This window comes from Pelodiscus sinensis, chromosome Z (genome assembly GCF_052426305.1).
Source record: "Pelodiscus sinensis isolate ZL-2025 chromosome Z, ASM5242630v1, whole genome shotgun sequence".
NCBI lineage: Eukaryota > Metazoa > Chordata > Testudines > Trionychidae > Pelodiscus > Pelodiscus sinensis.
In genome coordinates, this window is record NC_143085.1 from 27172660 (window position 1) to 27198189 (window position 25530).

A 25530-nucleotide genomic window follows, 5' to 3' on the forward strand; every position below is an offset into this window, starting at 1 on the left:
GATCGACCCTTAGGATGGAAATGGATATTGCCACTTCCCTACACATCACAAGGCTTCAGACTGATTTGAATTTAAGCCAAACCAGCCTTTAAACCAATAGAAGGCATATATGTGATACTGATGTCTAAAGAGACCCCAAAGTTAAGCATGGTTTAAAAGCTCAAACAATTAAAACTGGGCACTGAATATAGCCCATTGGGATGGAGAGAAATAAGCTGTAATACAAATAAAATAATCAATCTTCCCCGATGAAGGATTAAATCATACTGCAAAGGAAACTCTGTCATTACAAAGCACAGAGCCCTTCAAAAAAATCACTGTACTGTTGAAAAAAATACTTTTGTGCAAGGAAATGGAATTATGATGCTCTCTAATCCTCCTTGTGCATAGCACTTTGATACTTTTACAATCTGCAGTGCCTCATTATTACTAAATATTTATATTGATTTATGATTTCTACAATACAAACATAACAATCCTTACCCCAAAACACAAACTAAATATCTTGTAAGAATGAACAAGGATTCAGTATTCAATGATAATTCAAAATTACCATTGTGATTTATATTCAGGGCTACATCTACACTAAATCATTCAATCGATCTAAGGTACGCAACTCCAACAAAGTGAACAATGTAACTGAAGTCAACTTTGCTTAAGTCTACACTGTGCTGGATCAACGAGACTTACCTTACTTTTCTCATTTTGGGGTATATTTCTGGAATCAACTGCACAGCAATCTACAGTCAATTTTGCAGGTCTCCACTAGATCTGCTAAAAATCAACCTCCAATGCATCAGTCTCTGCAGCACTGATCCCAACTATCAGAAGAAGAAGGTTTTTTTCTTGTGTCATATGTATAACACCTTCAAAACCATCCTGTGGTAGTGCATATTGCAGGTAAACACCTCAGTATAATTCAAGAGGATTAAACCTATGACTAGAAATAGCTTCCACAGTTGTAAGTAGGGATGCAAATGGTTAATCAGTAAATATCACCCTTATCAGGTGATGCTTACCAATTACCTGGTGGCCCAGCCAGGCAGAAGCAGCCCCCCTGTCTGTCCTAGTTAAGTGGATAATGTTTAAGCTATTAACTGATTAAAATGGGATTTTACATCCTTAGTTCTAAGTTACCCTAGCTAGAATAAGGGTTATTGATCTGAATGTTTTGGGCCATGAAAGGATTGTGAGAGGAGGAAAGGAAGGAGTCTCATACCATCTATAGTCCATTCTTTCAGTGTTGAAAAGCTGGAGCCATATTCTGGAGAGGCCATCCTGACACCACAAAGACTGTCAGTTTCCATGACCTATTCAATCCTTGGCCTGTCAACATGAGTGCCTTCAGTATTAACCGATTTTGTGTGAGAGCTGTCCTTTATAGAGTGAATTATGCACTGATTCTTTTAATACAAGAAGGAAGAAGTGTGTAATAGCTGTTGCTAGCTATTGACTACTAAACCAGGCTTTATTTGGAAATAAACAATTTAAGGCTGAGACTTTCAAAGCCTTCTCATGGACTTGGACACCTAGTTTTATTAAATTAAAGATAATTGGGCTTCCAGGTCCTAAGGCAGGTACAAAAGTCTCCACTAAACAGTTTCCTCTAAATTTTGGAAGGAAACCTAGCTTTTCAGGAGGTTTGCCACAAGATGGCAGTAGAAGTAAAACAAACATATGTCAACAACGTTAAACATGTAGCTCCCAGACCTAATCACCATCTACACTAGGCAGGCTCATAACTTCCCTGCAATAGGTAATACAGAGACTACTTACGTTAATTCCAAAATCAGGTGAAGTTGAACTCCAAATAGCACCAATACTCGCAGCAGCCAGCATTGCTTCCACTGCATGAATACTATTAGGTAGATAACCTACAAACAGGATTTAAATATTTAAAGATGGAAGAGACCTAAAATCTGCACATCTTAAAACTGTAGTCAGTTTATATAGATGTGCAAGCAAAACAAACAAAATGTCTTTTCAGAAACGTTACTACACCTCCAAATGCCTCCCCTCCATAGACATTGATCACAGTGACCATAGACATTGGGGAAAGTTGGCTGTAACTGCACTAACAAAAATTACTCCAAAGTTGATATCCATAGAGTGCCTTCCAAATTACACTGCAATCACAAAGATCCAGATCTTTATTAAACAAAACCTGAAGAGCGAGGGGGGAGAGAGAGCTCTGATTTGTAGGAGGACAGGAAGAGTAATTTAATAGCCAACATAAATGTGTTCTACTGAAAGCATAGGATTAGCCAGAACCAAAGGCTACCCAACACATAGAAGTAGTACTGGAAAACAAACCTGTCTAGAGGGTGGGATTACAAAATGCCCTGTATTCCATTGTAAGGCAAATTCAGTTACCAGCATCCCTCTCCACACATGCATGTCAGGGCATGTGGAAGAAAGAAGAAATGGTCTCTATGCGGATCACGTCTCCCAACCCACCCTTGCTAACTTAACTTCTGCGCAAAAGCCAGTTACCAGGCCAGAAGCAATATTACACTACATACATACGCAGAACTGACAAGACTCATCTCCCATCAGTTAGCAGACTTCTTTCTGGCTCCAGTCTCCTAATATTAATCAATAAGTGAGTCAGGGTCAGACATGCCAACTCTCACTAATGTAACTCGAGTGATAATTTGTAAGTGAAATTAAGCCTGACTCATGATCTCACAAAAGAACTCTCATGTCAGGGCATGAGTCTGCATTAAGTTAAATTACAAATCGCTGGAGGACTCTCACTTTCAGTCAACATTAAGGCTGACAGCAGGAGCCTCCTCCCCCACCCCCCCGCCCATCCAGCTCTGAAAGTGAGACCATGGGAGTCTGAGCCCCAACACCTGCAATAAGGGGCTTCAGCTGTAAATCATCCCTGTATCCAGAGAATGTGGAACCCCCAAAAGGCACAGTGTAGCACAAGCTGGCTATAGATCACGCAACTGAGACCCAGTGATCACTCCCAGAGTTACATCCAAGCCCCTCCAGGAACCTAGCATGCAGAGTCCCAGTGGAAGCAGGAAATCAATTGCACTTGTCCCTTGCAAGATCCCCAAACCTCACGGTTGCTGCTGGGGTCCCCAGAGTGTTGCTGCAGCCAAAAGAGGTTAATATTAAAGAGCAACAGTCCTGTTACTCCCCAGGATACTCTCCCAGTATAGAGAGCCCACCCTGCCCAGGACACCCCTTCCTGGGACCCAGTCCTCTGCTCCAAGCAGTGCACTCCTTGGAGGGAAGTTAAGAGACCTTCCCATTCCCACCTCACAGACAGATACAAGAACTAGAGGTACAGGATGGTGCTACAGTAACCCAGGGCTACCAGTCTAGCACTTACGGTCCAAGCTGACTTCCCATATGCCACAGAATCTGCTGCTAGCCCTGTATCTGGGGGGACCCAGCTACCACTCTGTGCTGCATGGGCTCTAGGCCTGGTGTGCCAGGTGCCAGTCCTGCATGACACAGGATCTACTTCAGCCCTGCACACTAGGAGCTATACTGCCAGCCACTGTCCCACATGTCAGAGCTTTGATCCCAGCCTCAGCTGGGGTAGGGCGAGGGATGTCAGCACCTCCATACTTATGTATGTTCCCATACCACAGCTCACAGAGCCGCTTGGTTACACCCTGGCTGCAGGAAGATGGATTTGCCCTAGGCTGCTCCCAGCTGAGCTAGCTGTGACTTCCTGCCCTCTGCCCAAGAATGCTGGCGACCTGCTCCCGTTGTTACCAGGAAGTGCTGAAGAAAGAGAGTGTGACATGATATGGGTGGTAATATATAGGAGTCAGCATAATGTTACTATCCACTGCCCTTGCTGGTGTGAAGAGAGGATGCTCATTAAGATCTGACAATATCGCCCCTTCCTTCACATGGCACCTGTTTGGATTGACAAAGAGCTCCTAGCTATTCCTTTAGAGGCAAAAAGGGGCAAATGAGAAGTGAAGGATGAGCAGAAATCAAATTGAATGCACAGGAGTGTCCAACAGCTAGAGGCACGTGAAGGAAAGGGACCCAGAGGCAAAATTAGGACCTGGGCATAGGAAATGAGGTTAAGAATCGGATACAGGCCCTTTATTCCTGGATCCCCCTCACCATGTCTTAGAGAGGGGCAGAAGTGATAAGAGTCAGCCCAGAGGCGTTAAGCCTACTGCAGTTTTTGCAAAAGTAAGGTGTGCAGCTAGCAGCGGATTTCCCATTGGGCAAACTGTTCCCTGGCCCCAGGCCAAAGCCCAGAAGGGCCACCATTTAACGATGGGAAGCCAAGGTACTCTGGGAGCTGTAGTTCATTGGCCAGCTCCCTGCCTTGAAAGCTAGCCTGGAACAGGGAAGGGACTACATTTTCCAGCATTCCCTTGGCCAGTAGCAACAGGAAAGAGAGGAGGAAGAAGTGGGGGAAGCAGTGACCCATGTTGGGAATGGAGAGCTGGTTACTAGAAGAGACTGGTGAGTATACCTTCCCAAACCTCCAGCCTGCGCCCACCCATACTCCCCTCCGCCCCAGAATGCCTACTGCAGGCACACTGGGGGAAGAGTGTTGCCGCCCCCGCCCTCCCACCGAGAGCTTCTCCGCCCCCCCATGTTCCAGGGCCAGGGAGGCTAGGGCCATGCACTACCTATCCTCCCTATAGTCCTGAGGGTGGGGCTTGGCTCCCATCATGGGGAGGGCCTGGGCAGAAGGGGTGGAGCTGGGGGCTTGCTTCCCTCAGCCCTACCTTCACCTACCACCCATGAGAAGTAGGCAGCTTTGGCTTAAATCTCATCCTACAAAGCCTTCCCTAGACTGGATTAGGGGATGCCAGTGGCCTTGGTTCATTGCCCCCAAAGAAGGAATTGGTGTGAACTGAACGGACAATGCACCTCTGTCTGAATCCTAGCAAGCCTAATATGAGTCAGTGTGACACTTGGCAAAAAAAAAAAAAAAAAAAAAAAAAGCACGCAAATGTGATTCTGGGATGCATTAACTAGAGTGTTGTAAGCAAGACACGAGAAGTCATTCTTCTGCTCTACTCTGCACTGATTAGGCCTTAGTTGGAGTATTGTGTCCAGTTCTGGGCACCACATTTCAAGAAAGATGTGGAGAAATTCGAGAGGGTCCAGAGAAGAGAAACAAAAATAGTTAAACATCTAAAAAACATGACCTATGAGGGAAGACTGAAAGAACTGAGCTTATTTAGTTTAGAAAAGAGACGACTAAGGCTACATCTACACTGCAACATTATTTTGGGATACCAGAGATATCCCAAAATAGCTATTCCATGTCTTTAAAGCGCACCAGTTATTTCAAAATACCACAGGCTCACTATTCCAACGTCCCTGTAAACCTCATTCCAGAGGAGTAAGGGACATTTCGGAATAGTAATTTATTTCAAAATAAGTGCTGTATATAGACAGTGCCAAATTTCAAACTAAGCTATTTCAAAAATAACTTGTGTAGCTCAAATTACACAGCTTATTGCAAGCTACAGTGTAGACGTACCTGAGAAGGGAGCATGGTAACAGTATTCAAGTATCTAAAAGAGTGTCACAGGGAGGAGGGGGAAATTGTTCTCCTTCGCCTCTGGTGATAGGACAAGAAGCAATGGGCTTAAATTGCAGCAAGGGAGGTTTAGGGTGGACATTAGGAAAAACTTCCTAACTGTCAGGGTGGTTAAACACTGGAATAAATTGCCCAGGGAGGTTGTGGAATCTCCATCACTGGAGATATTTAGGAGCAGGTTAAACAGACACCTATCAGGGATGATATAGACAGTGCTTGGTCTATAAGGGAGGTATGCGGACTCCACCAGCAGAGATTAAAGTTAGTAAAAGGCGGGAGGAAGGTTCTACTAGAGGGCCTATGCAACTTTAGGTACAATATCAGACACACATAAAGAATTTACTATTTCTACAGCCATGAAAGCAGAAATGGGCACCTCAACTTTTCCTCATTACATGGGAGAGTCTTACACTAGGGATCCAGACACGCTCCAACACACAAACTGAAAATTGTTCCACTTTACTTGGTGCTGGGGAAGGGATCTGTCACAACTGATTGCTCTGGAACTTTATTAACCTGAGATCAGGACTACATACAATCACCGAGGAAACAGAATGATCCTGGAGATGTGGCCACAGAACACTTGGTTGAGGAAGAGAAATCTATGGGATGCTTCCTTTGATCACTAGGAAATTTCTGTTCACTGTGGATATTTCTGTTCACATGGGTATACGGCTCAATTTGAGAAAAACAGAGGGGTTGAGGAATGTGCATAGCAGTGCATACAATATCGGAGCAGCGTATGATCAAAATGAATAAATGTTTGAGACTTAGTACAGGGTATACTACAGCACTGCCACACCAGGCCCACACTCAGAAGTGGCTGTTAAGTAGAGCTCTGCAAATCCGTGGATATCTACATCCACAAATGTGGATACAGATATTTCCAGGTCATTTTTGCAAATTCAGATGTGGATACAAATTTTGTATCCGCACAGGGCTCTACTGATAATGACTACATGGGGACTCATAAAAATGTTTGGCACTGGGCCCAAAGATGTCAATCCAGCCCTGTTTGGGGCAGATCTTTTTGCAGGATTTTTGTTCCTATTTCCCAGGACTGTGTCCTTAAAGGCACAGCATATCGCAATACCTTAAAGCCAAATCCCTCCTATATGAGAAAGTATACAACAGATCCTAAGGTGATATATTCTGTGTACATACATGCTGCATTCCTGCTTGAAAAGTATGCATTTTTTCCACTTGTCATTCAAAATACATTAGCTTTCAAAACCTGAAATACAAGCATCAGCTTGCAACACAACTGAGATTTAAAAACACAGATACCCTTTGTCATATATTCTGACAAGACGAAGAGCCAGAAGAGGTAGATTTTCAAAAGGCTGACCCTGCCACCACCAAAGTCAATTGGAAGGTTGAGCTTTATTCTTGAATTATCAGTTTTGAGCCCAGAGACTAAAAGCACAGATTTCTACCTGAAATCTAAATTAGGGTACCAAACCTGGCTTTGTACATTTGTCTGTTTTAAAGAGCTAAATGACATTCAAGTAAGCAACAATGCTCAAATGCAGAATGGGCATGTTATTAGGTACCCTAAAGTTTAAAATACAGCATATGTATACATCTAGGGCCCTAACAAATGCACAGCTATGAAAAACTCATAGAAATATAGTCTTGTGTACTTTTATATTATAGGGTTAAAGTATGTATAAAGCGTTTCTCGAACTGAAAGTCCTGACCCAAAAGGAGGCCTTCAAGCCTCTAGTAAAGGGATTGGAGTATTGCCCCCCTTACTTCTGTGCTTCTGACAAAGCTGGGTGGTCGGAGAGCAGCAGCTGATGTCCAGGAATCCAGCTGTGAAGGCTGCACTGCTCTTGGTAGCAGTGCTACCTTCAGAGTTTAGTACGGAGAGGGCAATAATTTTTGCCCGGGGGCCACTTGAAACATTTTTGAAATAGCCCCAGGCCACCCCAGAAGGGGTCATCCCTAAACAGGAGGGGCAAGGTTACCCCACCTCCAGACCATGATTGGTGAAAGGATGGGGGAGCCCCTTTGCCCCTCCTTCCCACTAGGCATCCATGCCCTGGAAGAGGCTTGGCACACTTCTCCACCCCCAGATCAATCAGGGCCTGGGGGCAGAGGAGCAACAGGGCCTCCATGGATCCAGCCCACAGAGGTCCTTTTGCCCATCCCTGGTTTAGTATTAGTCCAGCAGCTGCCCAGCCCCAGCTACCCAGTTCTCAGTATTGCTACCCCAATAGTTTTCCAGTCCATTTGGGTCAGGAATCCCAGTTTGATAAATGCTGATTTAAGGGCTTTCCATGTTTATTGAATAATGGCAAAATATATTCACGCTTTGGTACAACTCCATGACATTTTTTTTTAAATGCTACAACTGAAATTTACAAAAATGGATCATGAATTTGGTACAACTCTACATATAATTACAAAAATGCTCTTTAGAGGATCAGGTTTTCAAAGATGCCAAGTACCTGCAGCTTCCATTCATTTTGATGGGTTCAATTTACAATGCAGTAAACTACCATTTCTTAACAAGTGAAATGAACCACTTTACAAAAGAGAGGAGAGCAATCCTTGCTCTGTGGGATTTCTGAAAACACAGCCCCAAAAATGTGTGTGTTTTTAAACTTTAACTAATACTTATTGGTATTGGTAATTTTAGGCATACACTAGGATGAAGTTGTTTGTTTTATTGTCTGTTTCTAGCTTGTGTGATTTAAATTTGCTTGGAAGGGAAAGCATGAAGTGTCTGATGCAGACAGATGTTTCTGCATCACCCTTCATATCACAGCAGTGTGCCATGTTAAACAGACTTGACCAGTAATTTATGGATAATTGTGCTTTTTGCCATTAGTTAAGGAACATCACGTTTACTGCTTGATCAGAGATTATGCGCCTTGACACAGGGAGTTCTGGACTGTTGCTACAAGTCTCAGAGAATACATCAAAACTGAATCTCTTCACACTGGCCTACATAAAGTTTTCATTGGTTTCTACCATGTTTGACTTTGATTATTCATATTACAAGTCACATGCTCAAAGGCATAAAGGCTCATTTAATAGACTCATGCTCTTGCCCTTGGGATCAGGGCTAAGGAACACTGAGTCTTACCATACTTTCAAAAGGTGCTCATATAGCAGAACTACTTTTTAAAAGTTAGAAATCTACTTGGCTCTCTCCTTCCCAAGCCCAAATCATCCTTACAGCAATGCCACCATTTGGTTACATGCCAGAGAATTAAGAAGACTGCCCAAAATTCTCAGTATAAGGAGCTAACACCTGTCTGCTCTTTCCCACAGGGTTCCCTATAAGCTTGGGCAGCCACTGATGAGAGATTCAGAGGCCACCTAGCTGATTAGCAGAGCACCCAGAACACCAACAGCCAGGAAGATGTGTTTCTACTGGTGAGACACATCCTCACATCTCTGCACAAAGCAAGTTTTATTCTACAAATGGATAGAAAACAGAGTAAACATTGATTCTCATGCCTGCCCACTCATTCTGTATGGTATATTTTTATGTTTATCAGTAACAAATTGTGCTCCACAATCCCAAAGAGTTTTAAGACACTAGGGATGTTAGCATTTACATAATTAACTGATAAGCCTGGCCTTATCAGTTAATTTTAATGACTACACATATCCCACCTCTTGCTGCCTCTGTATCAAAAGTAGAAGCAGGGGGGAGGGGAGCAGGTGGGAACCGGTGCTCATGTGGAAAGGAGGAAAGGGGTCTTAAACTCCAGCTCCCCATAGAGCCACCTGCCCCTGTGCGCTGCAGCATGATAGAGAGGCAACAGCGCACGGAGGGGTGCAGGCGGGAGACTGTACATGTGGGAAGCCAGCTTTCAAGCCAGCACTCTGCGTGTATCTGCCCCCATCGAACCACCTGCCTTTACTCTGCACTACTGCTTCCCATAGGAGGGAGCAGTGCGGGGGGGCAAAGGGAGCTGCTATGCATGTGCTGGCTTCCTGCCCCTCTCTCCCCACAGACCAAGGGTGGGGGCGAGAGAAGGGACCTCATGCTCAGGGGGAAGCTGACTCTCCACAAGCACCAACTTCTACCTGACCTCCCCAACATGTAATCACTAAAATAAATCCAGCAGTTACACAGCTACACAAATGCACATTAGATACCATCACAGCAAACTAGACATGTCTGAAAACACAGATATTTCTGCAGCACCAGATGCTGCTCCAGAGAACACCTCAACACACTCAAGGGCCCACCATACAATATAGCTTGAAAGTCTATTATACAACATACACTTTCTCCTCCCATTGTTTTCAGTGAAAGTGTCTCAACAGGACCTACATATAAGGCTTTTCTTAAATACTTAATTTTTTTTATTTGCAGCTGTAAATTGGCAGGGAGGCTGCAATCAAACCTTTCATCTTAGACTGTTCTTTTGATTGGATGCCAGACTAAATTGCCAATACGTTTAACACAAATTATGCAGCCCAATCTGTGTGGCTCCCCTCCTTGTATCAGAGGAGTAAAGTCTGATCAACTTGTTGGGCTTTCCCCACCCCTCCTATATTGCAGAATGGCTCTGAATTTAAAGTGCGGCTCCACATTGATACATCACTCTCCAAACACAGTACCATCTAGCCTTATGTTAGCTATGTCGCAGTTTCAAAATCAAGTGCTTGGAAAAAGGCTTGTATAAACAGGTTCACCTTGAGTTGCGGGGGTTTTAGTAGAAACACCCTGGCTTTCAAATCACCATCAGTAAAAGATCCTGCAGGGCCACATCTGTGCAACTTACTGCTTTCAAATCATGAGCTCCTTAATGTCCTTTGAATTCCCTCATGCTTTTTTAGAAGGTTTGCACAGTTGTAAGTGACTGATACCTGGTCAGACAGTTTTTACTGATACCCAGAAAAGAACAGAATCAGCTGTACTGGATCTGCAAGGCTAAGTTTAAAAAAAAGGGCCAATCTGTTGAGAGAGAAAGTAGCATTTTTACAATCACCTAAGTAGGGCCAGATTCACAAAAAGGTAGTCACTTCACTCCATTTGATTTTGAGGAGAGTAAGCACTGAAGATGACATTAGGAAAAGAGTGCAGATCCATCTAAACAAATCCTGAGCAGCCAAGAGGAAATTTCAGACTAATGTCCCTTTTTCCTGTAACTGCACTACACAAAGAACTATGTGAAATCAGGTTCTGGTGAACTCACTTGATAGTGATGGAAAACAAAACTCAGCATGAGCAACAGTATTATTTTCTCATGTCTCATGGTTTAATACCATATTTATAACCTATGTAGGTTGGAAAAACCTAAGAAGCTAAAGAATACACAACTGTCAAGGACAGCCTGGATCAAATCCAATCCCCTGCTATCTCAGGCAACTGTATTACTTAATCCTTTCCATAAGTTCATCCCAAGCAAGCTACCCCAGGTACTCTGGGTAGAGAGGACGTAGGAGCTGGCCCACATGCTACAAGCTTTGGGGGTCTTGCCACAGAGATTCAGTTGGCAGGAGAACTGAAACTCTGCTATGCCTGGGAAGGTAACACTTCTTACATGGTAGAACCCAGATGAGAGAGATATTGGTTAAACTAACCAGGTCACTCTTCTACTACCATGAAATGTCCAGCATGTTTAGTGAGCCAGCTTGCATGCTCCTACCACATTTCCTGCCTTCTCCTACCACACAGCTGAAGTCAGTAGGCAAGGAGGAAACTACCCTTGCTGCTAGAAGCAAGAGGAAAGTCTGTCCCTGTCATTCAGTCTCCATCTGTAGCTGAGGACCCATGACTGTGGGGAGAGAGTGAAAATGCCCCACACAATGGATTTTAATTTACTTAAAGTCTCTAAAGTCTTTAAATACAAAAAGCAATCTTAGTCAATTTCAAGGATACAGTGAAGTTTACAATTAGCTTGTAAAATTCATTTTGCCTTGAAATGGACTTAAGTTGACCTGTAAAATTCATTCAGTGCAAATGCTGCAAAATGTAGTACTTCACCAATTACTGTTGTGAAGACTATTAAACATTGTATTAGCCCTAGCAACTTGTACTAGCTTTAAACAATATAATGCAACGCTCTTTTGTTGAATACAGTTGAGAGTTTGTTGGTTGATAAGACCTTCTACAGGAGCACAGTAAAAGTAATTTACTCAGAGTTAAGAAATAAAAATAAATTGGACATTATTTTATTCCTGATATCATAATTATTTGCCAGCTAGAGCTATTTCCTGCTCTACATTAATAGTGGTACTCAAGTGGCAGAAGGACCATGGGTTAACACAAGATCAGTATAATCAGAATTAGTCAGGTGGGACCCTCAGTTTATTTTCATGCTGTATGTACTAATGGTAGCTTCCATGACCTCCTTTAAGATCCCAGTAGGCCTGCAAAACATCCCCAGACAAAAAAGGTAGATGTTACCACAGCCAGTGGTAAGCAATGCTTGCTTGCAAGTGTCTTTTCCTCACAACTAAGCTTTTAAGTACATCCAGCAATAGAGATGTATATAGTTAACCAATAAGCATTCTTACTGGTTACAGCTAATCTGTTGGGGCCACTCCAGGTGACCCTGAGCAGCCTGCGGCCGGGGAGGTGGGGCCACTCCAACCCTGCCCACCCTTGTTTAATCAGTTAACCAACTGAACAGGACTTCACATCCTTATTGATCAATAATGATCAGAAACTGAAGGAGAAAGCCCTGAGAGTGCTGCCTTTTTTCACCCATCTTCATGTTTATTATTGTAGTGATGCAAGTGTTCATTGTACTTAGAGCATTTTACCTATGCTGAAGAGCTTGAAGTCCAAGATACAACTAGGCAAAAATAAAACATTTACAAAAACATGTCAACTGGATGGGCTGGTTACTCTCTCATAGATTAGGCTTCCAAGCAATTACAATTCTAACACTCCAAAACTGTGCTACTGTGGTTGCAGATCAAGAGGGAGTCTGGAGCCAGAATGACATCCAAATCACAGAATGACATCCAAATCACAGGAGGGTGATTGAAAGCATTAATTAACATTCATTCAGAAAGCACTTCTTCCCATCTGAAACAATAGCTAAGAGGGGAAAAAAATATGCCCATTACTGCTGTTCTTAAACATAGAAAGCTGGTTGGCCAAACTAAAGGTTTTCTACATGCTATTTTTAATATTTGAAACAGGTTAGGTCTTGGTGGACTGTGGCAATCTTTGGGAGGACGTGGACAGGATATTGCACGTGGGTGTGAACATCTGAGCTGCAGCTTTCCCAGATTCATACTCAATACCTCCTCATCTTCTAGTGAGAATTTGGACAGCTGCCACCTTCATTTCAGCCTCCAGCACTCATGTCATAATTCAGTCCCTCCACAGATTGCCAAAATTCTTGAGGGGAGGGAGGGAAAGGGCCAAGACCAGACTTCCTTTTCTAATATAAAAATTAAAAATATAATACTTTGAGTTATTTTGAAGTTGCTTTTGTACATCATGGAGAGCAATTAATTATTTGCTTCATAGCACATCTTTATAGGATAATAGATCGTGTTCTCTGGTTTAAGAGCTCAGCTTTCTGGATGAGCTTTCATCTAACTAATTCACACATACACATCACTCACCATGCCAATGAAGTGCACTGCTGTTTAACAGACCACTATCTAATATCATTTTACGACAGGAATTGTAACACTTTATAAATTGCTGGGGTAACACATGAAGCTAGGCAATCAAAGGTCCAAGCTGATTATAAAGGTAGTAGTAGAGTACATGTAGTTTTAAATATTAACTGACATCTCATTCTCCCCTCCACACATCTATCAAAAAGGAAGATGCTTTCCAAGACTTAGATACCAACTGGAATTTGACCAAGGCCATGTAGTTATTTAACTTCCCTATTTCTGTGAAAACTCAGCTCATCTTTGGAAAGTACATATCAGGCTCTCATTTCACCAATGCACCCTAACACTGCAACAGGTCACTGGCTCTGTACTAACTTAGTAGACTGCATTCAGTTGCATCACCACCACTTCCTTCAGTACATTAGGATTCTCTTTGAAGGTCTCCCATAAGAGTTCTGACCCAGCCCATTCCTATTTTGTTGTTGTTCTGGAATCTGAATCCAACTGACCTTATTATTTGGAAAAGGCATTTTGAAAAAAACACATGTAATAAGATGCCCAAAATTAAAGGTCAGACACGAACTCCTAGATGCTCAGGATTTGAAGTCAGGCCATAAATCACTAAAAGGACCATTTTTCTTAGGGTTGCAATAAGGAAGCATGTATGACACTGATTCCTATGTAGTTTCCCTTGAAATACCTGTTCTTCATATAGGAACCTCTGTTAGTGTTTTGCATAGTCTTGAGGAAAAAAATTGGGTTTTTTGGTGCATCTAAGATCTTTACATCAAAAATGTAGCCAGTATAATGGAAGAGACACTCCCTTTGCGCTGATTTTGAAGATCAATTTAAGTTGGCAGAAATAGCTTGAGAGATAATTTGAACGGCTATTAAAAAGTGGGTTTATGAAGAGAAAGGAATAAAACATGTAAACAGAATGACCCCAGTAAGGTGAAGATAAATTATTAATTCATCTGTATCAAAAATAAAACTGTCTTGAAATTAAACATTTTGCTCTTTCCACGATTACTCAAGTATTTCTTCCTAAAATTTTCAATTTTATTTGCTATTTTTACTACTTTCGAAACACAAGAAAAGAAATTCCAATATATGCCTCCTGTCATAGTTCTTAAGATTCAAGCCTCCAGATGAAGCCAATGAGAAGAGTCTCATGCTAGGACTGCAGGATTGGGACACTAATGCTTGGAGTTAACCATGTTTTATTAGTTTAGGTTCCTGTTACTTTTACTGACTTGACTAGTTGCAGGAGTGATAATCAGTAGCAAGAGGAAAGCCTGAACTGAGTTCATACGTGGCCTGTGCTTGTTAGATATTCTATGCCCCAAATAAATGGTGGAATGGTAACCATACAGATGCAAGTGCACCTGACACCACCAGGATAAAATGTAAATCATGTAAAATGTAAATGTAAAATCTTAATCATGCAAAAGTTCCAATGAATTTGACAGGCTTTTCATACAACTAAGGCCTTAGTATTTTTTCTTGTATTATTAAATAAGGGCCCTTCCCTCTCACTACGGGAGAGGCTGATACATCAGTTGAAGGTCCAGTTATCTGACCTATATTACAGTATATGTTCCATTTAGAGTTAAAAGGTTTGAGGCATGGATCTCATCTCTACTTCCATTTATAGATTTTGGAATTACCATTAGTGCAATGTAAATAATGATAAATATTATCTGAAGATCTGGGTTTGATGCTCACTTAACTAATTAAACTCACTCTCACTTATGACTCCTCTCCCCAAGACCAACATGCAAGTTTATCATAGTTCTCCAGTACTGCTCAAGAGACATCTCAGAATTGGGAGTGATGGCAGCGGTGGCATAACAGTACATTGAATGTTAAGATGTGCCTGGTGATGGGCAGTGGAGCACATGCAAGAATTTGAACCCAGATCTTCTAAGATGAAAGAACTGTGCATCATTTTTGCAAGTACAGGCAGTCCCTGGGTTACGTACAAGATAGGGACTGTATGTTTGTTCTTAAGTTGAATCTGTATGTAAGTCGGAACTGGCGTCCAGATTCAGCCGCTGCTGAAACTGATCAGTTTCAACAGTGGCTGAATCTGGACGCCAGTTCTGACTTACATACAGATTCAACTTAAGAACCCCAGGCTCCGCGGCTTTGCTCTGCTTTGCTCCCCGTCCCCCTGGTCTGCAGACCAGGGGGACAGGGAGCAAAGCGGTGAAACACGCGGACAGCACAGACGCGTCTGGGCTGTCCGCTGCCCGCGTGTTCCGCCGCTTTGCTTCCTCTCCCTGGTCTGCTGGAGACCAGGGAGAGGGAGGGCCCCGTTCGTAACCGCGGATCCGACTTATGTAACTCGGGGACTGCCTGTATAGTTAGCATGACATGCAATGTGTTAACAGAGGTAGGGTTCCACAATTCAAAGATCAAACTCATATTTCAGACATACTATACAGATCAGAAAACTGAATGCAAAAAAAAAAAAAAAAAAAAAAAAAAAAAATCACCAATGAGGTATGCTGACAGTGGAACAAGAGAAGCTTGCATAACACTTGCCAAAATTTTGTTCATGAGACAAAAAAAGGTACAAAATAAAGACATAATAGCAGAGAGTTCAATGAGAATATTAACATGCTCCAATTGCTAACAGAATCACCAGTTGGCTGTTTACATCTTGCTCACTTTTGACTTCAACAGAGGGCTTATTAAGTTGTGAAACAGCCCTCAGTATAAAGTTATGAATAAAATCATTTACTTTTTCCTCTTGAGACCAAAAACATGAGGCTGAACCAGTTTCCATCCCTCCAGAACCATAATTCATAGCAATATAAATGAACCAGCACAAGGGTCTTTTCTTTGGTGTGCTTCTCCTATATTTGTATGTCCAACAACTCACTTCTTTTACTTCAGGGATATTTCCTCACCAGCCCTGTCCAAAAGTTTACTTACCAACAACTCTGTCTCCTATTTTCACTCCCATTTTCCTCATGGCTGAAGCATACAAAGCAACGTCCTGTCTTAGTTCTTCAAAAGTGACTTTCAAGATTTCTTCTTTGCCTTCCTCTGAAGAAACAAGGTTTACAACAGAAATCAATTAGAAACGGTACACTGCAATCTAAGAATCACTGCGGTACACTGCAAAGTATTCATCCTGAGGGAAACAGAGATTAAAATGCTATTTTGAGGAAAAAGCTCTGACTATTGTTAACACTAGCCTTGAACAATATTCTTATCCTGGGCAAAGCCTGTTGTAATAAGGCCTCTGTATTAATGGATAGGATTCACTCCCTACAGGGCAGGATTGTATAACTGTAAATTGTTGATTGTAGCTAGGCAAGAGTCAGAGAGCATTTGTTTAAAATTTCTAGCATAAACTTTCCCGTGCCATTCTGACCTAGAAAAGTCTGCTGTCCGATTTTCTTAAAGCTAACAAACAACAAAAAACAAAACAAAAAAAAAATCAGGTGTTTGTTAAAGTTAAATTTTATTTAAATTTTCCTGTCATTGTGTGATTAAAGAAATGTCTGATACTGTTATTTATGTTTCAGTTAGGATCTACTTTGGGACACCTAGCATTTTAGGATCCCCAAAAATACAGCAGAATTTTCTTCTTGGCACATCTCCAATGCAATTATGTTAATCTGGACCAGGTTTAATCTCACAAGAGAAACTGTCAGGAGTTTTAATTTTTTTATATTCAAGGCCAGGTGTTACAAAAGGCCTTAATAAATTGGCTAAATAATATAACTAAATGTCTAAGAGTTATGAATTGTAATTGTCTTCTCTTGGCTCCCCCGTCTGTATCAAAGGCCTAGAATTCTTAACAAATATAAACAAGGCCAGGATTGGGGCAATTAAATTGCACTAATGATGTTGAGTCTTATAGTGTGTATACTAGAAAACTGGCTTTACTCAGTGTAACTGCTATAGTAGAGTATATTTGCTTTTTTTTTTTTTTTTTTGGCAAGTTTAGCTGCCCATAGACTACTGAAGTAGAGTCCATCAGCAGCTAACCTTGCAAGAGGAAGAAAAGCACACAGCCAAATGTGTGAAATCTTACCAGAGCCAAGATACAATCCAAATTAAAGGTCTGTGTAGAAGGGCAGACATTAATAAAAGTTGCATTTAATAATCTGTCATTCTACAAGATTACCACCAGTGACTGCTAAAAACCACCACATTCCCAAAGCTCCATTCTGACACAGCAGTGAGAAGTTCAAATATACTGATTTAAGACTACTTAAAAGGATTATACACAGAAAATGGTCTGGAATAGAGATGCAGATGCAACTCAATACTCCCAGTACTGATACTCATGGCATTCACACAGTACTTGTCCATGATGAAAATCAATAATAGTGTAGATTTATAACGATGTTTTAGAAAACTATCCTGACATCCAGGAAATATTTTCTCTGCTGACGTTTCATGGAGTTAAGCTAAGCAAAGTGATACACCTAACAGAACAAACAAAGCTAATCACTACATAAGTGACATCATATGTTAACCAACTAGTAATTGCTTATATTGTTAGAGCTGAAAGAATTTTAGAAGTTATTTTCCTTTCACTAATTACACCATTTTGCTTAACTTTTTCACTGAGACGAGAGTCACGTCGATTTCACAGATTTACCTACTGCTGTTTGCCTTGCAGCCATTGCAGAGAGTTTGAAAACAACTGCATTTTTTTTAATACATGGAAAATATTTCTAAAGCTCTTAAGCAAAAATCTAAGTGATGAGTTGATTTCTGAATATTCAACTACACAAAAGTCTCATTTTTAATCACACTTTACCAGACAGCTTCTTGTTGCAGCTTAACCAGGTTATAGATGTTGCCACTCTCTCAGCTCAGCATAGATTTTATAGATATTTGTTTTAATTAAATGAAGAAACTAAAGGCAGCTGCTAATACTAGTCCTTTTGAATTAGCATACATACTGCAGATGGTTCGTCTGTGCTTTAACTTATTGTAATCAGCAATATATCTAAAGGGGAAAAAAATAATTGTTCATATTCAAAAATAGAAGAATGCCACCCAGACTCTACAATTCCAATAACAAGTCTACAATTTAAATTGTATTTTGTATAACTGAAGCGTTCAGGGTCTTTGATTATTATTAAGCAATTAAAGGCGCATGTGTCTCAGCCAGTCCTCAGTAGAAGGATTAGGTCTGACTAACGCTACACAGAGAGTTGAGAATACAATTCAGTAAGGAGCTACCACACACCTAAAATTAGATCAGTGGTTCTTAACCTTACTGCAGCCTACACCCCCCTTTGGTTTTCAAAATATGTTCTCACCCCTTATTAAAAATCATTGAAGTAGGTCAGTTTTAAACCTAAGATAAAAATCTGCCATGTCTCGCACCCCCAGAAAGGGCATGTGTGCACCCCAGGTTAAGAGCCACTGAATTAGATTATCTCCTTATCAGTTATGTGTACGAAAAATTGCGAGGGAAGGAGATAAAATAAGATACAAACCTGATATACATGAGGGACTAGAAGGGGTTAGATCTTTTTAAAGGAAAAAAGTGAACTGCACTATTCAGTTTGTTTTGTATATATTAAGGCTATCAAGCGATTAAAAAATTAATCGCGATTAATTGTGTGTTTCAAAGGGGCAACACCACAGGAGCCCAGGATCAGCTGGAGTTCCCAGAGGGGAACTCATGCTAGTGGGGACTGCTTTGCACTCCACTAGTGCCGGTTCCCATTCAAATGTATAGGAGCTGCTGCATTCCAGCTGTTTCTGGCATTCCAGCTCTGGGCAGGTGGGGGGAGGAACAGGTAAGTGCAGTGCATGAGGCACAGACAGGTGGTTAATAGGGCTGCAGGTGGAACCCCACTGGCCTATGGGCTGCTGCGGCCCACTGAGGTGAAAGAGGGCTACTTGTGGCCCATTCCTGGTGGACTCTCCCTGCCCTAGCTCAGTTCATATAATTCACTTTGATGTTTATTAGTGATTTAAAGACTTAAAAAGCAGCAAGCATTGGTTCAGCATTTTTGTAAAAATCACAACTAAACCTCAATTTTATGAATAGAGAAATAAACATCCCTTAATAAAGGATTCCATCCATTATCCTGAAACTTTGATTTTCTTGAAAATGTACCCTGTTACAATGGGGAAGATTTATCAGTACTGAGCTTTAATGTTCCTGCACATTGAAGTTTGGAGTTCTCCTCCCCCCCAATCCTTTCTTTCTGTAATACCAAAAAATTATTTTAAACTCCCCAAATCTGACCATATCTAAGGTAGTAGATCAGGGTATCAGAAAGATCCTAGTACTTATAATAGCAATCCCAACCATGCTGGAAGGAGACAATTAAATGAAAGGGTTGATGGTGCTAACCAAAAACAGTAAAACACCACCATATTCCTGGTTCAGCAAAGCTTGAGCAGTCCCTAGGGCAGGGAGGAGCCATCAGGAATGGGCCAAATAAGTAGCCCTCCTTCACCTCAATGATCCGCAGTAGCCCGTGGCCCACTGGGGTTCCACCTTCAGCCCTATTAACCACCTGTCTGTGCCCCATGCACTACAAGTACCTGAGCTGGAATGCCACAAACAGCTGATTCATCATCTGATGAAGTGGGTTTTACCCAGGAAATGCCTGATATCTATTTTTGTTAATTTCTAAGGTGCCACAGAACTACTTGTTTTTAAAGTTACAGATGAACACGGCTACCCCTCTGAGACATCTCACCTTCGTCCACGGTAGGAAATATGGGCAGATGCTGGCTGAATTTCTCTCTGCCTGCCCCTTTATCAAAGTCAACTTTACCCCAAGGTTTAATCGAGACACAGCGGAGCACAAGTTTAAAAAAAAAAAAAAAAAAAAAGCAGCAAGCTCATTTTAGTTGGCCAAATTCACTTTATCACAAATGAAGAATAGATAAAATCACAATTAAATACTTACTTGCTGCATAGAGAGCAATTTTTTCTTTTTCCTTATGCTTCAGAAGGTTCTCTGCATAGTTGAGTCGACTGCCTTTAAACCACTCTGGAACATCGGCAATTCCCTTAGATGGATCAACTACCTGCAGTAATAATAGCAGACATCTTTGGAAACTAGGAAAACATGCAGCTCCTCATCTTCAGAGGACTTTACAGGCATTAGCTAGTGAAATCATTCTAATACCTCTTTGCAACAGTCAAGCATCATTACTCCCAGTCTCCAATAGGGGATGTTCAATAGCAGGTAGTACGCTAACCTATTAGTTAATAATGGGGTTTGCTGTGGATCTGCTCTGGGACCCGGCACAACCCCTGGGTCCCCTACTGCACCTCTGCCTCTCCACCCTGCCGTGGAGACAGCGCTGGGGGAGTGGGCTTTTAAGCCAGCACCCCACCCAGCACCGGCCCCTACTCCCCTGATACAGAGGCAGCAAAGGGGGCGGGGGAAGCATCTAGTTCAGTAGTGACTCTACTCAAGCCTAGGCTTGCTTATCAGATAGTCGACTTCGACAAGTCCCTTACATCTCTAATCTCCAGAGGAGCAAACAGGCTACATCAGCCACAGAAGTTTAGTCACCTGCCCACTGCCATAGTCTAGAATCAGGGTTCAAGCCAAGGTCAGAACTCAAAATGTTTGTCTGCCAGTCTGGAGTTCTAGATTGATTGAGGTTCATATGGCTAATTGGTTTAGTATGAGTTATGACTAGTTTGTGAGACTTCTTGGACCGTATACAACTAAAGTCTTTCTAAAAAGCATGCTTTTTACTCTTCAAATTTTAAAAAAAGGTGGAAACACATAGCAAAGCAAACTTGTATTTACATTTTGTGCCCTGGGTTTCCCCTCCCCCACTGAATTCAACAAAGATTTACCTCTAACCTTACGGCTACAGCTATACTGCGGAGTTATTTTGGGATACCAAAAGTATCCCGAAATTGTGATTCCACATCAGTTGAGTGTGCCCATTATTCTGAAATAACGGGCCTGCTATTCCAACTTCCCCGTAAGCCTCATTCCACAAGGGTTAAGAGAAGTTTTGGATAGCTTATTTCAAAATTACCTTGAAATAAGCGACGCAACTTGCATTATGCAAATTGTGTAGCTTATTTTGAGGTAAAGATGCAGTGTAGATGCACCCGAACTGAGTGCAGTGTTTCTTTCACAGGAGTAATCTAGCCTACTACCCAAGTGATGGGATGCTGTCCTACCCGCCAGAAGGCAAAGCTCAAGTGCCACCAAAGCAAAGGGCTGAAGCAAAGTGATGTCTAACACCCCTAGCTCTGCTTATGAAATCCAGAAGAAGCACTAGATATTTGTAGATCTCAAGCCGCTTGACAAGAAGTAGGTATTAACTGCACTTCAGGGATAAATCCAAGTACAGATGTTAAATTTAGGGCTTGCCCCCCCCCCCACCCCACACACACACACACACACACACACAGTAGGGTATTTTAAATTGTTTAAGTTGCATCAGTTTTAACTAAATAATTATTTTGAGAAGGTCTTACTGGCCATCAAATAAAATTTTCAAGTAGGGGCACTGTTAAGGTGAGGTTGCAAAGGTAATTTTCTCTCTTGGCTTCAATTATTAAGGCACAATAGGGCCCTATGTATATAAGTAAATACTTGCATCATCTATCATTTGCTCATGCATCTGCAAAGGGAGTTTTCATTAAGCAACTCCACACCAAAGACTATTCACCAACGTATGTAAGACCCCCTATGAAATTGTGCTTTTCCAATAGAAAGAAGTCATCCTCAAAAAAAAGTGCTACAGAAACACTTATCCCATGCAACATGCTGAACTAATTCTCAGTTCAAAGAATTATTCAAACTCCCATCTCACAATTTTTCCCCTGACTATTTTACAATAAGGACACACTTTAGGAATCTCTCTAATTCCTAGGAAGAGGAAGAGGAAGAGGAAGAGAGATGCTTAGTTTTACTTCAAGGTTTCTCAATGGTTCCATCGTTTTGATTCAAGCTGCATGTAGGGTACATATTAGTTATTTTTCCAAGTTAAAATGTTCTCATGACTCTATAATGTTCTCTTTTTAAGAGCTTCAATTTATGCCCCCAAGTCCTATCACATGGACAGTACAGGTACTGCAGTAAGAAGAAAAAGAAAGGCTAGATAAGATTTCAGCTATGGGGCTTTTTTCAAAAGACGACTATAGTTGTAACTACTAAGCATGTGTATGTTACAAGCCAGCTACAAACTTGGCATCCAATTTTTTCTCTGTATTTGGGGCCACAGGTTTGAAAGAAGCCTCACCTGTGCCCAAGTTTCTGTGCTTGTAATTAGCAGCAAGCAATATGCTAGCATTTAGACAACTGACCAGCTAATTTGCAGGGAAAAAAAGTAGGTATTTCATTTGCATATAATGGATTGTACTACATAAATTAAGAATGAGGTGGTGACCAGCTGTGTTTCAAGAGGCACAATTCCTCTCCTGAAGCAACAAAAGCCCCAACAGTAGCTTTGCATACAGGGGCAGCTAACTCTAAGTTTTGAGAGGGAATTTAGAGGGGGTGTTGGAAGGGAGTTAGGTACAATTGGCATTCTTTAAAACTTTTAAACTAAACAAAAACCAAAACTACCTGATTTAAATAAAAACCCTATTGATAATCAAATTGTCTGAAAGGGAGAATGCAGGCAGAAGACTAGCAGCAGAATGGGGGCTATCCTGTCATTGCACCCAAAATAGCATGCATAATTACCTGCCCAATGGACAGGTTGCGCAGGTGTGCACTCGATGCAAGGAGCTCCTGGCCCTCAGAACACATACGGGTTTTGGAGGCCAGGATGGCGAATAGGAGTAGCTTAAGGAGGCAGAGAGGTACATAGATGAGGTCTTCTGGAACACTGTATGTCTGTCCCACCTCTAGTCAGACAGCCCCTGTGCTGTTAAGGAGAATGAAAGGCTCAGGGAAGTAAAACATTCAACACGAGCAGAAAGAAACCATCCCATAGTTGGGACCCTCCTTCCAATGACTTTATCATATCCTCTCGCTTCTCCGGCGGAGGGCACTCCAGTAGTTAGGAAAAGGCAGGCATTAGTAATGAGGGATTCAATCATTAGAAACTTAAAATAGCTGGGTTTGGGATGACCAGGAAAACTGTATGGTGACTTTGCTTGATGCCAAGGTTGCAGCTCTCTTGAGATATCTAGATAAACTTGAGTAGTGCTAGGGAGGAGCCAGTGGTTGTTGTACATGTAGGTACCAATGACATAGGGAAGAGTAGGAGAGAAGTTCTGGAGGCCAAATTTAGGCTTCTAGGAAAGAGACTGAAATCCAGACCCTCTATGGTAGTATTTTCTGAAATGCTTCCAGTCCTACACTAGGGATGTCAATTATCCACTACTCAATTATCCAGTAAGGATTTGCTTATCAGATAGTCAACTAGTCGCTCTCTCCGCAACCTCCACCCCCACCCCACGTCTATATCAGACAGAGGCAGCAAGGGAGAGGGGGGAAAAAGAGGGTACTTCAAAGCAGCAGTGCCCCTTGAAGTCTGGGGCCAAAGCCCGGGCTCCACACTTTGAAAAGCCAAATGCACCCGAGTCAGCTGGGTATCCCCAGGCTGCACACGGCACTTCAAAGTGGCAGCATCATGTGAAGCCCAGGATCAGCTGGGGACTCCCCAGTTGACCCCAGGCTCCATGCAGTACTGCCGCTTTAAAATGCCATGACGAGCCGAGCGTCAGGCTGCATGGAGCATTTCAAAGAGGCAGCACTGCAAGACCAGGATCAGCGGGGGAGTTCCCAACTGACCCCTGGCTCCACACAGCACTTTCCCATTGAAGTGTAGCAACAGCCTGAAGTGTTGCTACACTTCAAAGACAGAGGCACCCTAGTGACTAATCAAATAGGGAAAGTCAACATGATTTATGTAATGTGAGGTCATGCCTTACTAGTCTACTAGAATTCTTGGAGAGGATCAACAAACATGTGGACAAGGGGGATCCAGCGAATATAATGTACTTAGAGTTCCAGAAAGTCTTTGACAAGGTTCCTCACCAAAGGCTCTTAAGTAAGTTGTCATAGGATAAGAATGAAGGCACTTTCATGGATCGATAACTGGTTAAAAGACAGGAAGCAAATGTAAGAAAAAAATGCATAAAAAATGTTAAAAAAACTCTAAAAGCGCAGCAAAAGACTAAAAATAAAGTTTGCAGCTAGCAACGTAGGAGAAAGATTGGATGGTTAAGTATGAATTAAGGTACTTGCTATCTGTTAGCCATCTCCTACATTGTCTTTTTGGTCTTAAATGTAGTGTGCCTCAGTGATCACACACACATGCGGCTTAGGATTGGAGCTCGCAGGGGCTGCCTGCCTTCTCAGCGGCCTGCTGGGGGGGCTGGGACCTTGAGCTGCTGGCACGGAGGCAGATAGGGCTGCCTTCAGAAGCTGCAGGGCCTGCTGCGGAGGAGGTGCCAGGAGTCGAATCTTGTAGGGGCGGCCTGCCTCGTCAGGGGAGCCAGATGGTGGAGCACACATGTGCATGCCTGCAGGAGCTGCTGCAAGAGCTGACGGATGCAGCCGATACATGAGCAGGAAGGGCAAGTTAAAAATCCCATGAAAGACAGACAAGAATGGCGATTACTTAATAGAAAGATTGTCTAATAAGTGGCAAGTTTTCAGAATGGAGAGAGGTGTCCAAGGTCTGTCATGGGATCTATCCTATTCAACTTCTTTATAAATCTAGAGAAAGTGGTAAACAGTGAGGTGGCAAAATTTGCAGATGATACTAAGCTACAGGCAGTCCCCGACTTACACGGATCCGACTTATGTCGGATCCGCACTTACGAACGGGGCTTTTCTCGCCCTGGAGCTCACAGGCGGCGGGTCGCCGCCCATGTCCTCCGGGGTGAGAAAAGCTTCTCCCGGTCTCCCTGGTCTGCTGGGGGGGGTCCAGCAAAGCCACTGGACCCCCCCCAGCAGACCAGGGACACCTGAGCAAAGCCGCCGCCTGGGCGGCTTTACTCGTTTGCCCGGGAGCAAAGCCGCCCAGGCAGCGGGACCCCCGCCGCCTGGGCGGCTTTGCTCCTGTCCCCCTGGTCTGCTGGGGGGGGTCCAGCCGCTGGATATACATTTCTTAATTAACTATCATATCTTCAATTTATGCCCCCTGGTCCTATCCCATGGAGAAAGGAGATGTTGTAGTAAGTATTTCATCACCTGGCACTAGGAGTAGACCATTCACTAGGATGGACTCCTGGTTTTAAACAGTTCTCTGACTACACGCTCATATTCTGTTTATACTAAAAGAACTAACCAGAGTTATTTCAATTTGGATTCAGTCCCCTATTATTTTGTCACTAATGGAACCAAGTTATTTTCCTGTTAATTTACAATTTTCATCTAAAGAAAGGATCACTTCCTAAACTAATTCGGTAGTAAAATACCTTCATAAATATCTACTTTACATCTATCTACTTTTACAAAACCTATAATGGTTATTAAATCCAAGTTAAATGCCAT

The 25530-nt window shown here is 42.3% G+C and overlaps 1 protein-coding gene across 2 annotated transcripts in view; it reads right to left on the reverse strand.

Moving 5' to 3' along the window:
- AACS (acetoacetyl-CoA synthetase) overlaps positions 1–25530 on the reverse strand; it is a 90998-nt gene that overhangs the window by 55824 nt on the left and 9644 nt on the right. For both annotated transcript variants that reach the window (XM_075898472.2, XM_075898473.2), the window contains exons 3-5: positions 20008–20128; positions 16040–16153; positions 1777–1874 (exon numbers count right to left, since the gene is read on the reverse strand). In XM_075898472.2, the coding sequence (XP_075754587.1) occupies positions 1777–1874; positions 16040–16153; positions 20008–20128 (333 nt within the window). The remainder of the gene's footprint in view (positions 1–1776; positions 1875–16039; positions 16154–20007; positions 20129–25530) is intronic.